Source organism: Gordionus sp. m RMFG-2023, chromosome 1 (assembly GCF_954871325.1).
Source record: "Gordionus sp. m RMFG-2023 chromosome 1, tfGorSpeb1-WG-v2, whole genome shotgun sequence".
Lineage (NCBI taxonomy): Eukaryota > Metazoa > Nematomorpha > Gordioida > Chordodea > Parachordodidae > Gordionus > Gordionus sp. m RMFG-2023.
The window spans coordinates 11,108,520-11,123,244 of NC_088775.1; the positions used below are offsets into that span (position 1 = coordinate 11,108,520).

General features: G+C 25.6%; 1 protein-coding gene across 1 annotated transcript; it reads left to right on the forward strand.

The window, feature by feature from the left end:
- The first annotated feature begins 6,534 nt into the window (after positions 1 to 6,534).
- Positions 6,535 to 14,466, forward strand: LOC135922990 (inositol hexakisphosphate kinase 3-like). Its single transcript, XM_065457565.1, has 5 exons — positions 6,535 to 7,056; positions 7,147 to 7,315; positions 7,367 to 7,587; positions 12,751 to 12,926; positions 13,079 to 14,466. Exons 1-5 carry the CDS (start codon positions 6,606 to 6,608, stop codon positions 13,607 to 13,609), a joined length of 1,548 nt encoding a protein of 515 aa, XP_065313637.1. The 5' UTR covers positions 6,535 to 6,605; the 3' UTR covers positions 13,610 to 14,466.
- Positions 14,467 to 14,725: the final 259 nt, after the last annotated feature.

The window sequence follows — 14,725 nt, forward strand, 5'->3', positions numbered from 1 at the left end:
CCATATATTCTCTGCTCTGGGCATAAACCCTAACATTGTTCTAATATCTTTTTTAGTCTCATCGTTAATTTTACCATTCGTTCTCGGGATCAATTTAATATTTGAAAAATTTATTGTAACTAATTCTTGGTCAAAATTTGATCTACGTGTTTTCGAATCCTGTAAAATTGTTACTTAATCATATTATTGGATTTAAATGATAATCTATATTGCAAATAAAAATGTTCAGTTTTTGAAATTTTTATTGACTTTAATTTAGTGAATGGTATATGGTTAAATTTTTTTGATGAAGAATGGAAATCAAAATAATTATTTGGGGTCATTTCAATCACCTCAAATGGGTTTTTGCGATTTGCACCTCTTATTAATCTATAAAGAGTTAGAGGGCTATGGATTTCATGTTTTCTTAAACATCTTTCAATTTGACTATGTATTGATTCGACCTCTTGTAAAATCGAATGGCCAGGAGCACCATATTTGATTTGAATTGTTTTGATTTGACTTGTCGTATTATTAGCTAAATAATGTTTTAAAGCATAAATTATAATGGAATTTTTATTTTGGGCCACACAGGAATCAGCCCATAGAATTAGATGAGGGATAGTTGGAAAATTTTTTAATATCACATCTACTAATGTTATCACACTGCAAGAAATATCATTACCAGTTCTTTCAGTTTGGCCTTGATACCAAATAGATACCCACATTTGCCTTGACTACAATATGCAGTTTCATTATAAACAGACAATTTTCTTTTATAATACGAAGATCCAACCTCAGATCTTGTTAATGTTATAACATTTTGAAGGTCAAATGATATGACTAAAATTTTTTTTGACTTACCTATAATTCTATCCATACCTCTAGTTTCAACATAATCTTCATGATGTTTATTGTAATTACAAATATTCTGTTCATTCATATATTCTTTATTAATTAAATATCGTTCACATTTATCACATCTATCTTTAACTGGTTTAGCAAATCCAATATTAAAATTATTGTGTAATACTGAGCTTTAACAGGAATTCTTGATAATTCCTCACATTTTTTAGAATATAAATAAAGTATTTTATAATTGAGACTTCCCTTAAAGTATTTCTTTGAATAATCTTTTCGCCTATAATGCGAATGCACCTTTGGAATGGTATTTATGTGATCAATGATGAAATCTTTATCCTGATCAGAAATAACTTTTTTAGTATTTTTACCTTTTCTAGAAGCCAAATAAGTTCCAGTATTTTGGTATAAATGTTTAAAAAATTACTAATTCGTTTATTACTTATAATATCAAGTGTTTGTAAAAAAAATTGTCTGCAAACTCTAACTTTAACATTCTCCACTCAAAAAAATATAAGTATGAATAGTTTTTATAATTTAAAGAATCTTTTACCCTTCTTTTACACGGAGACCTAACAATAAATTTGCCATAGAAAGATCCCTTAGCTTCATCAGTTAAGCTCCAAAAAACTTCATGAATAATTTTTCTCTGATCTACATTAACTTTTAGATGACATTGAAATATACATTTATTAGAATGATCATTATGAACCATCCTTGATCTTTTCAAATCACCTTTGATATTGATATAGGCCTCACCACATTCCCTTAGTCTTTTTCTTTCATTTGCTTTGCTTCTAGAAATATTAAAAAATTGTTAAATTTCATTATAAATATAAAAATTTTCAATTTTTATGAGCAAGTAATGCTTAATAATTTATCTAAATTATGAAAGTAAATTATTAAAATATTGTTAAATTTCATTATAAAGATTGTATTTTTAATTTTTATATGGGCAAGTAATGCTTAATAATTTATTTAAATTATGAAAGTAAATTATTAAAAAATTGTTAAATTTCATTATAAAAATTGTATTTTCAATTTTTATATGAGCATGTAATGCTTAATAATTTATTTAAATTATGAAAGTAAATTATTAAAAAATTGTTAAAATTCATTATAATTTAATTTTCAATTTTTATATGAGCAAGTAATGCATAATAATTTACTTAAATTATAAGCATAATTTAAAAAATTGTTAATAAATTTCATTATTGTATATAATAAAAAATTTACCTTGACATTTAATTTGTAATAGAGATATGGAATGAAAATATTTTACGATTCAATATAGAAAAAAAAATTAAAATATGAGGGAAAACAACACGTGATTAAATAACATAATAGGATAGGCTATGCATATGAAGAAAAAAATACAACGTTATATGCTAATAGCGCGAAATTGACAGAGCTATAACTTTGGCAAAAATTAAGATTTTTTAATCTAGTTTTTATTTTTATATATATTGGGAATAAATTAGTAATTATCCACTTCTAACTCAAAAATTTTGAAAATGTCGAGTGGAGCACTCCAATTCTAGACCGACGATATATTAAATAAATAATTGTATAATTTTTTTTCTTGTTTTTAGTAATTTTTATTTTAAAAATATATCGCATATCACTAACACTATCATAGTTAATTGTTGAAATATTTTTCCTCATATTTGCACTAATAATATCCATGGTTCGGAAAAGTTTTCAATTATATGAATGATGTTTTAATAACGGGAACAACATTGAGCAGCATAACCAAGGGTTGGAGAAAGCTTTTTCAAGAATTCTAAATAAAGGATTATGAGCTAGTCGCAAATAAAACCAATTTTTAATTAGTATAATAAAAATTAAAGGTTAAATATAAAAATAAAAATTTATAGGTTAAAAATGAAACCTAAATGTTAAAGAACTACACCATATAGAAAATAAAGAAATTATAGTAAATACCAAAAATGATAAAGTAATTATAGAAGATAATGAACCACAAATGATAAGATTATTTAAATAAAATGAAGAAATCAAGTAAATAATGAATTCCATAGGCGTAGATAGTATTGATATTTTCCACATATTTGGAGGTCTTTAGGTACACCAATTGTAGGTTTTTAGAATTTTTATAAAAATTATTTTGGGTTTTTACTATTTTTAAAAATGATTTTTTGAAAATTTTTTTTGAATTATGGTCTTTATTTAAAAAAAGTTAACTTTTACTATTGAAATTTTATAGTGATATATTATATCCATTTTGGGAGGGGGAGGGGAGTGTATGGGGAACTTTTTTATTAGCCTAAAATGGTATTTTAGAGAACAAGCAAATTGTAATCATTTTAAATTTATCATTAAGAAACATATTTGTTCTAGCAATTTAATCCTTTCTAAATAATGAAATTAAGTTTACTTTATAATGAATTAATTTTAAAATAAGATATAGAAAATTTAATTTTTTCATAAAATAATAATAGGCCAACTTGCGGATTAAATTTTATACAATAATATTTTTTATTTTAATCATCTATGATATAATTATATTAAAGGATTTAAACTATCTATTAATAGATAAAAGAAAATTGTATATTACGTTTTTATTGAATTTATTGAGTAATTCATAGCAAAATTAGAAAAATGTTGGCTAAAATATAATGTTTTTAAAAAAATTAAAAAGTTTGTTTGAGCTTAACATAGTAATACATCATGATATTCCTTTTTTAGGGGAAATAAAAAATGGTTCCACTATTTATTTCGATATAAAATGTCAATTATTTAATTTAATTTTTGAATAATATTCGGATAAATATTAATTTTTCTTTTACATTAAATTTAAAAAATTTATTATATTATTTTTTTTAACAACTTCATATATTTTTTATTATGTTTTTAAACATTAAAGCCTCAAACATATTAAATATTTTGAAATTTATATTAAATTTATATATTATTTAAATTTAAGATTTAATGTTGTTTTTATTTTTTTTATAGTGTGTATATATATAAATATATATCAGGTTTTCTTAGGAATTTTTTCTTTAAAACAATTATATTATATTTTTATTTCTAACAATTATTAACTCATTTGTCAGGGAAGAATATATTTTTATCATAACTATGAGAGGGTGGATATAATTTAAAAATATAACGGGCGGGTTTGTTGATAAGACTGTCCTCTCTCTCTGGGTTCTATTAATAAAGCATCGACTGAGCATTAGGCAATTACTATTCTATTTAAATCAATTATAAAAGAGTTTTCGCATTTAAAATATTTTTCCTACAAAATTAAAATTTTGACCTGACAACCCTGTTTAAGATAATTTAAAACAGTCATATTTTTTCGTTTAATTTTTATTTAAAATTGCAAAGCGTCGGAAACAATATTATAAATTTATTTTTAATATAATTTAATAATCGTATTTAGCGAGATTTTTTTTCATTTCTAAATTATTACATTTTGAAAATTTTTGTAAAATTTTAGTAGCAATGTGTATAGTGTTCTGGGTCAATTTTTAAAAATGACCCGATTTAGATTTTAGCCATTATTATGCAAGCATCTAGATTTGGCAAATAGATGTCCAAACATTTCTATCATCTATGAGCAAAATATAAAAATCATTTAATTTTATCAATAATATGTTTATATATTCATCGAAAGTACATTTAGGATAATCAATTACCATAAATTTTATCCTTAAACCAACACTTTATTTAAAGTTAATATATTACAGATTTCCCCTCTACAAATTAAAATCGTCATGATAACATAGTGAAGGTTTCGAAACTCCCATTTTAAGAGATGTATTTCCATTATGTTCTACATTGTCCTTCCGTCATTTTCATAAGTATTTCCTTAGCTTGTAAGTCAGCATCCCTCAGTTATGGACTGATTGTTTTTAACAATACCCTCAGACTCAACATCATACAATATCGCACTTTTCCGTTGAACAACTTTCCCTCCATACATTCCTAAGTCCTTTCGTTTTCTGCCCAAACATTTTGGCTTTTTTCAAATTCACGTGCTCAACATTTCTATCTTTATGATTATTTTGTTTCCATAATGCGTTTTCAGTTATTTCTCTCGTTCTCTAATTTTAAAACAAGTATTATTATTTTAATTTATTTACTCTTTCTTGGCATAACTTAAGATATCATATTTCTTCTTCAGTATAGTTAGTAATTACTATATTTTTAGTCGATAAGTTTTTCGCCAAAAATTATCACTTTGGCCTCAAGGTTTATCTTAAAAAGATAGCAGCTGGAATGTGAAAGAAATTAATAAAAATTAAAACGCATTATAGTTAACGGATTTTTTTCGGCAGGCGCCCAAAGATTGAGCCGAATGAGCCCACATATAGACATTACACAACTATACTTTACAGTGATAATAATGAAATTAGAGACGGAAATAAAGTTTCGGTTAAAGATATTGATTTTATATTTATTTTATTTCTGCTCTTTATATGAATTAATATAGATGAGTATGTAATATAATAACTACCAAAGAGAGAAAAGACGAGTCCATGTATGATTGTTAAGAAACTGTCAATTTTCCCAATCTGTTATATATTATCAAGTTTCTTAAAAAAATGTAAAAATGAAGCAGCGCATTTTTTTAGATAAGCTTACGTTATACCATGATGAAAATAATTGAATATAAAACAAAAATTAGATAAAATTTCTTATCATGCAGACCAATAATATTGTATATAGATTTTCCAAAATTATATACCAACATATCTCCTTCAACGCAGGTTGAATGCTTATTCCATGGTTAAAAATATTCTTACTTATATGATGGGATGCTTCCTTGATAAATATTTTGAAAATATATAGTTAATTAAAATTTAATAGCAATATTTGGTATTATTATTATTTTGTATATTATATAATATGTATTGTGTAGGTATTCTTTAACGATTAATAAAATACTTAAAATACAAAAAGTATCATAATTAGTATTGTTAAAGGGCTCGATTTGAGCCGATTTTTAAAAACGGCTAACTCAACATTATAGCCAGGAAAATATTGCCTGGTTCAATCCTATGTGCCATCTATGAACAAAATCTTTAGAATTGCTTAATATTTTTTTGGATAAAATATTGAATTCGCCGTTTTTAAAAATCAGCAATTGAGCCGTTTAACAACATTAATCGTAATGTATCAATAATTTTATATACCAGTACCGAATACATTTAGGAAAATGGTAATAAAATAGCCAACAAGTCTGGCAATACTAGTTGTTAGAAAAACCAATTCGGATCGATGATGACTATTAAGATTTTAACCTTAATTATATTATGCAACTTCGAGATTTAGCGATTTCTGCCATCATTAAAAAAATCTCCATGCCAACATAATACTATTTTAGCTAAGATCGTAATTGGGTTGTTTTTAAAAATTAACCTTAGGATTTTTTAGCAATCTTAAGCAATACTCAATGAAAAGATATTGTAGAACTTTTATTAATTTAAATTATAAATTTTTTGGGACATTACTCAATTGTAAAATCCAAATAACTTTAAAATTTAATTTAAAATTTATTAAAATCTTATTATTGAGCAATCCTATGTCCCCACTTTGAGGCCACTGCATGGATTTCATTTCAGAAATCATATTAAATATTATATATATCTTTCTCGAGGAACATATTAACAAAGATTTTTATTTTCTATTCAGAGATTGGCATAAATTGACATTCTCGAAAGGCTTCTCTTTAACTTATGAATCAAAAATTTCTATTTTATAAATTAAATTTTCAAATAATTATTAAAATGTAAACAATGTATATGGAATGTGTTATACAAAATATGACATTAGACAATAATTCCAATAATAGTTCTCATATAATATCGGAACCAACTTATTCATGTCTGAATGATCATTATGAATCAACAACTGATGAATCTTCAAGAGATTCTTTTTTGGCCAAAAATGATTTTAATACAGAAAATGATAATGATTCTATAATTAAATCACAAGAATTATTAAACTGCCATACAGTTGAGAGTACTCCAAATAATATAAAACCAATTCATACAAAAGTTTCGAATATTATATCTAATTCAAATTCCTGTGTAAATTTACAACCATTTCTTCATCAAGTTGGTGGTCATTTATGTATGCTCAAATTTGATAGTGAAACTATTTGTAAACCATTGCAAGGAAAAGAAAGGGATTTTTATAAATATCTAGTCCCTCCTATTTTAAAACATTTTGTTGCAAAATATTACGGTATATATTTTATATAAAAAAAGTTTTATTTTTTTATTATAAATTGTTTAATTTTTATAAATTATATCAATAATGCTTATATTTATTCAGGTCTAGTTGAAGTTTCCTTAGAAATAGATAAAGAAGGATATATAAATTTGGTAGCTCCTAAGATTCACTATTTAAAACCTTTTACCTCAAACAACATAAATAATGAAGATAACATTGAACAAAATATAGCAGTTAAAAGGCATAAAAATGGAATTAAAAATTTTGATCGGTATATATGTTTAAACATCAAATAATTTACCCAATAAAATTTATTTTTAAGCTGGTCTTCAATTAAAGTAAAAATGAGATGTTCAGGAAGTATGGAAGTATTGGATCCCCTTGAATTGAACTTATTTGAGAAGGCAGATTTAACAAATCCATCAAAAAATAATGATAACATTTCTTCCAATAAAAGGAAACCCTATTCTTTTAATCCATGGAGCTTAAAACGGCATAAAGAGCAAATTTTATCTATGCAAAAAGAGAATCAAATCACATACAGTAATCATAAATAATCTATGATCATATTGTAATACTTAAATTGTAAATAATAAAATTGGTTTTATACTTTAAATATTCTCTTTAAGTTTATAAAAATTAAATGCTTAAAAATTCAAAGTAAACTCAAATATCATTGAATACCAGAGACCTGTAGACTTGTGTTGTTAAAAAGCCCATTTTGGATTGATTTTTTAAAATGAAGATTTTATCTAAAATAATATTATATAGAGATTGAGATTTGGCAAATAGATGTTCAAGCAGTTCTTCCAGCTATGAGCAAAATCGTTAGGCTTACATTATATTATTTAGGTTATAATCTTAATCAGGCCATTTTTTTAAATTGACCTGAATCAGGCTTTCTAACAACACTACTATAGGCAACAATTTTTTAGATTCAGCCCTTTTTATTTATTTAAATAGGAAATTTAAAAAATAAAAACTAAATGAGGAAAAAACTAACAGCACTTTCTTATCATATCAGTTGAAGGTTTTTCAGCAATTCATTGCTCGAAATATGTTAATAAAATTTTATTTATGAAATTTTTATCATTTTATTGTATTGAAAAAAAAAATCGAAGTATTGGCTGATACCATGAGTATCAAGTCTCATAAAAATATTCTCTGATTTTGGATGTATTTTGTAAATTGCTTCATAAGGAAATTAAAAATATGAACAGGAAAGTAATGCTAAGTGATGGTTGGTCTTATGTCTGATTAATTTCCAAATTGTTCTGAAAATGAACATTAAAATACTTGCTTGACTCTTTAGACTCACTCAAATTGCATTCATTGAAAAACATAGCTTTTTATATGTCCATTTTGGACTTTAATTTGTAAGAATATATTTTTCATTGAAACTATTATTTCTAGAAAACAAAGATGCTCCAATACATTTATATAGTTAAAGATGCCACCTGGAATCACTCGATAATTTATTTTTCTATATAAAGTGGGATTAAAACGATTATTCAAAAATTTTTATCATTATATACTATAATAACTCAACTTTATGAATGTTTAACTGAAGGAAATTTTTTATTTAAAATTAAACAAGTATCTGTAATAAGGAGTAGGATTAAAAGGTTAGATATGGGTTAGGTATATTTATAGATTTAAGCAATATGGGTTATGGTTAAGATTGGTTTTTAATAAAATTTAATCATTATTAATAAGCTGTCAAATCTGACAGTTGTTTTTCGTCAAATAGAGAATTATGATTTGCCCGCTTTCAATGATTTTTACAATAATTTATTAGATATATATATATATTTTTTTTTAAAAAATCAAATTTAATAAGGGAATATTTTCAGGACTGACTAGAGTTTATGAGAGAAAAAAGTTAATATTTTTTAAAAAAAAATTAGAATTGTTTATTTATAATCACATGCAAGTTATTTGGTTAATGATTAAATTTTATTTGAAATCATTTTCACTATATCTTAACCCTAACTCATATCCCTCAAACCTTTAATTAAACCTAACCTATATCGCTTAGGCAGGGATTCCCTATGGAGGAAGGGTAATTGAATTTATTTATAAAAAAATTATTCTAGGTATTATTTAAGAATATCTTAAATGCCAATTTATTAAGACTAGTGACTAGTGTTGTTCTCGATTTGAGTTGATATTTAAAGACGGCTAAATATTTTATTCAAAAAAATATAACGCAAGCCTGAAGATTTTGTCCATAAATCCCACAAAGGTTTGGATATTTATTAGCGAAATTAGAGGTCTGCATTGGACAGGTTTTTAGCCAAAAGCCCGCCCACTCTTTGTCTTAAATTTTTTTTAATTCGCTCGATCACCCATTTATAAATTTAAAAAATTTTTACCCGCCCTACCGTCCATTTATCTATACATTTTGTTTAACGCACCCGCCCGCCTAATGCTCAAAAATTATTTTAATGGCTGGTTCGGCTCTTTACTTTTATTTAAATATATTTTTAATTAAACATATATAATATTATGAAATGAAACTATTATTTTTAATAAATTGAAGTCTGTTCTACTCATTTCGCCTGAAAAATTTTAAAAATTTACCCGCCCCTTCCCGCTCATTACTTTAAAATTTAATTTAATCCGCCCGCTACCCGTCCATTGTTAAAAATATTTAAAAAAATTCGACCACATCCGCCAGAAATATGGGCGGGCGAGCTAAAAATCCGCCCAATGCAGACCTCTAAGCGAAATCTCAAGTCTTAGGCAATATTTATCTGGCTAAAGTCTTCCTTTTTTAAATATCGGCTCAAATCGAGCCATTTTACAACACTACTCTTGGTCGTGACCATAAAATATTAACAATTTCTAATACGCAAATTCAAATATAAATTAATTATAAAATATTAAATATATATAATCGGCGAATGAATTGAATGCGTCTCGAAAAAGAACTTTGTAAAAATGTATAAATATTTTAGGCATATATATAATTTGATATATATACATTTAAATTATATTTTGAAAAAAATATTGAAAATATAGATTAATGCACAAAAATATTCTTAAGAATTATTGCCTAATACATAAATTTCCAAAATGTTAACGGGGAAAGAAATGATGTATCTAAATGTGGTAAAAAATATAATTAGGGCACATTACAAATCTATAAGGTAAAATTAAATATTCTTGGGATTGTGTTAATTTTTCAATGATTTCGTCAGTGCTTGGTGTTAAGTCTGTATATTAAGAAGTGGCTAACCCAATATATTATCCAGAAAAATATTACACAAGTCCGAAGATTTTGCTCATAGATGGCACAAAGGTTTGTATTGTGAATCCTATTATGGAAAACACTTATATCAAATATGATAACCAAATTTTTTATCAGACAACTTATTTCAATAAATTTTTTTAACAGAATAAATCTATATCTAAGAAATTTATCTCTCACTCATTTGATTATTATATCCATTATAATTATTGTATTCTCTGCACGTTTTCTTCTGACTTAATCATTTCCATTAGCCACTTTTCTCCATGACAATCACAACTTCGTCTACCGTAATTGATTACTTGCTCATCTCTAGTACCTATTTCTCTTTTATCGATGATATTTTCCTTTTCATCTACGACTTTAATAACGATAATATTTTTTCTAATACCTTAATGATATTTTCATTCTAAATTTTAAGAAATGGATAAAATTAAAATAGAAAAGAAATTGGAATAAAAAAAGGGAATTAAAAAAGAAAAGGAAGAATGAGAATTAAAAAACATTAATGTAAATGAAAGAATGATAGGTGAAATGTTAAATTTAAAGTGGAAAATTTGGAATGAAAATATCATTAGGGATAGAAAAAATGTTAAGGTTAATAAAACTGTAGATGAAAAGGAATATATCATCGATTAAAATTTTATTATATTATTTTCTCAATCATCTTATAAAGCTAAACACGAATATTAATATAATTTAAATAACGTTTTTTTGATAGGGAGCGCATAGTTTAGTCATGCCCATAAAAGAGTTGTCATTAAGAAAAGTATGGGATAGATAATGGGAATGATTTATCAGACGTGCGAATAATAGAGAATACAATAATTATAATGGATATAATAATCAAGTAAGCTGTCAAATGAGTGAGAGAAAATTGGGCGAGAGATAGATTTCTTAGATATAGATTTATTCAGTTTGGCTACCATATTTGATATAAGGGTTTACCACAATAAGAATTTATAATTCACAATAGTTTGGACATCTATTAGTGAAATCTCGAGGCTTAGTCAATATTTTTCTGATTTTTAAAAATTGGCTCAAATCGAGTCATTTAACAACACTATTTCTAACGTATTTTTTTTTATTCTTGTTAAAGAATGAAATGTTCTTTCATTGGTAGAAAAATATATAAAAATTTTATTCATTAAGAAAATAGTCTTAAATGTGTTGTAAATTATTCGAAGCATCTATGGCATTTTTTGGAACATTATCAACCATATTTAACCTTTTATACCATCTAACAAAAATATTAGCCAACTATTTAATTTTTTCTCTAACAAGAGTTGAAATACATTCAGAGGGAGTTGGCGATAATAATATTTGCAGATTTTTAATTGCTAACTGATTAGAACCTTTCATTCAGTTGTAAAAGTATCCAAGAGGGAGTAAAGAGATTTATTCTATGGTATTCTTCAACTGACTTTATTTAATATTGGAACGATGAACTTGCCTTGTTGCGAGTCGAGGTAGACAAATACTAAAATCATAGAGCTCTGCTTTTGACTCAACTGACATAATTTATGAAATTCGTCTTATACATTTGCCCTATTCCTTAATTCAATATAATTCTTTCAGCTATTCTCATAGGCTCATCGAGGTCATTTTGAAATATTTTACTGTAGTTTTGCAGTGAAAAAGTTTCAAATGATTTGGTAGGAAATTTTAAAATGGTAGATAAATATAACGTCAAGGAAAATTTGAAATCGATATTAATTCATAGAACAAATTAGTACTGTATTTATTTCTAAATGTATAAATAAATATAAATTGGAATATATATGTAATAAGATGTAATCACTAATATTTTAGCCGGCATCGGATTTTTTGGCTTTAGGGGAGGGGCTGCTTACGCACCTGGATATCTCTTAATACTTGTAATTTTAAATATATTCCATCCATTAAAAAATTTCCTTCAGTTGGACATTCCTCGAGTTGAACTATTATTAAAAAGACGCAGACATGAACACGAGAACAATGTTAAAATCAAGTTATGCACGGTGGGCGAGCATATTATTTTTCCAAAAAAAGAAACACAAAACACCGATAATGTTTTTGTTTTAAACTTTTAATAATATGTAGGAGGAATAAAACAAATTTTTTTTTAAACTAAAATCTTGATTTTGTAGTTTTTAACAACACTAGTAATGGTACATCTTTACTATCTAAAGAGACTGATTTTTTGGATTCAGAGTAGTGATGCAAAATCGCTACATTTGAGTCGATTTTAAAAACGGCTATCTCAATATTTTTAAAAATATTGAGATAATATTACGCAAACCTGAAGATTTCACTTACAGATGGCTCAACGGTTTGGACATCTATTAGCGAAATCTCGAGGTTTAGACAATATTTTTCTGGCTAAAATATTGAGTTAACTGTTTTTGAAAATCGAGCCGTTTAACAACATAAAGAGTTATATCTATATATTTTTTTAAATTTCGATTGTATAGAATTTATTAGGCTACAAGATTTAACCTGCCAATATTCTTACCCATGTGTGTTAGATTTAAAAATGGGGACTCGTCAATATGGAGACGATGCTTCTGAACAGAAAAAAATTTCGCAAATAGCCAAATGCGAATCCAGTACCTCATCTAGTCTAGGTGTTCGAATATGTGGCATGCAGGTCAATAAATTTTTTAAATTTAAATAATTCAAAATCTTTATTTTTTAAAAAATACCCTCTTACATAAACCTTTCCTTTCCTTAATACCCGCTTTTTCCGTGGATCTTTATGTCAACATTTTTATAAAATTTTATATTGAAATTTTTAATTAGGTTTACCAACCCCAAACCGAAACCTTCTTTTGCTACGACAAATATATAGGCCGTAAATTGAGCGTCGAAGGGTTCGAAGAATCCTTGAAGTTATTCTTTCAAACCGCTCTCACTATTCGCGATAACACATTCACAAACCCGGACAAAAACAATAACAATCTCATTCCACTAGGTATTAACGATCATCAGCACACAATAGACATTTTGGGCAGCGTGCTGCGGCAATTAATTTTGCTCAGGGACGCTATAGCGTCTCTGAATTCTTACCGATTTTACTCTAGTTCATTGCTCATTCTTTACGAAGGAGACCCTTGTTTAACCAACGGCAAATTTCACTCTCAAGCCGACATGAATAATAATTTCACCTTAAACGGAAATTCGAACCATATAGAGCACCACCCTTCAACCAAATACGCCAGGATTAACATGGTAGATTTTGCTCATTCTTCTTCTTGTCACAAGGATGGTCGCGACAAAGGTTACTTGTTTGGCCTCGATAATTTGATCAAAATAATAAAAAGGATTCAATAATCCCCCCATTTAAATGCAAATTTTTTTTCTCTCTATAGCATTTCCCCCGCTAAATGTGATTAGAATAATCCAGACAAACAAAAAAATCATACTATTAGATGAATTGTTAAAATTCCCCGTTCTTACCTTTATGTTAATATTTTTAAATAAAAATTTCCGGCATTATTTATTTATAATTAGTTTAAAATAATAAATCTTTGTTTTCTTTTATTCATTATCATTAAACTTCTCTTTTTTGTAAACATTTATTTATAATTTAAACATTTCATTTTAATTTTATGTTATGAATAGCAAAAAAAGGTAACATAATTTGATTTGAATGTTTGTGCCTTCATTCCTTCCTTTTTTTTAGTGAAAGGGGATGGATGAAATGCTTGAAGGTAGAATATAAAAATAACAAAATTTATTTATAAAATCATAATAAAATAAATTACGTGTAATATAATAATATATTAATTTTTTTTTTATTAGAATGTTTTGTCCAATATTTTTAATTAATAATATTCAATTTTAATTTTGTAAAGAAATTTATAATGTTTTTAATAGAATTATTGTTAAAAAAATTTACCCCCCCCCCTCTAACACCCTTTATTTAAATTTTATTTTGCAAAAACCAATCCATTTTTAGAATAAATTGTATTTTATTATTTTTTCAGAATGCTCTTATATTTTGATCCTCTTGAATTTTTTGAAATATAAAAAAATTTGGAATTTTATTTTTTGTTTTATAAAGTTAATTTCAATTGTTGGCATTACTTACCTATCTCTTATTTTAAGACAATAACATTTCACACTCTTGACCAAATTATGCATTCATAAATGTAATGATATAATATTATACTTTATAAATATAAAATATTACAATAAATTTAAGTCTTAAAAATTTTCTTCTATTATAATCTATTTAAAAAAGATATTTTACTTAGCCAATTATTCGTTCATTATAATTGAATGATTGTGTTAAACATGAAACACGCATGGCTATTATTTATATGGATTGATACATAATAAAATCATACAATCTCAGACTTTAAATTGTAAATGTACGTTTTATTGAATGAAATATAAATGATATGACAGTTTAACAAGTTGGCAGATCATCATATAATATTATAA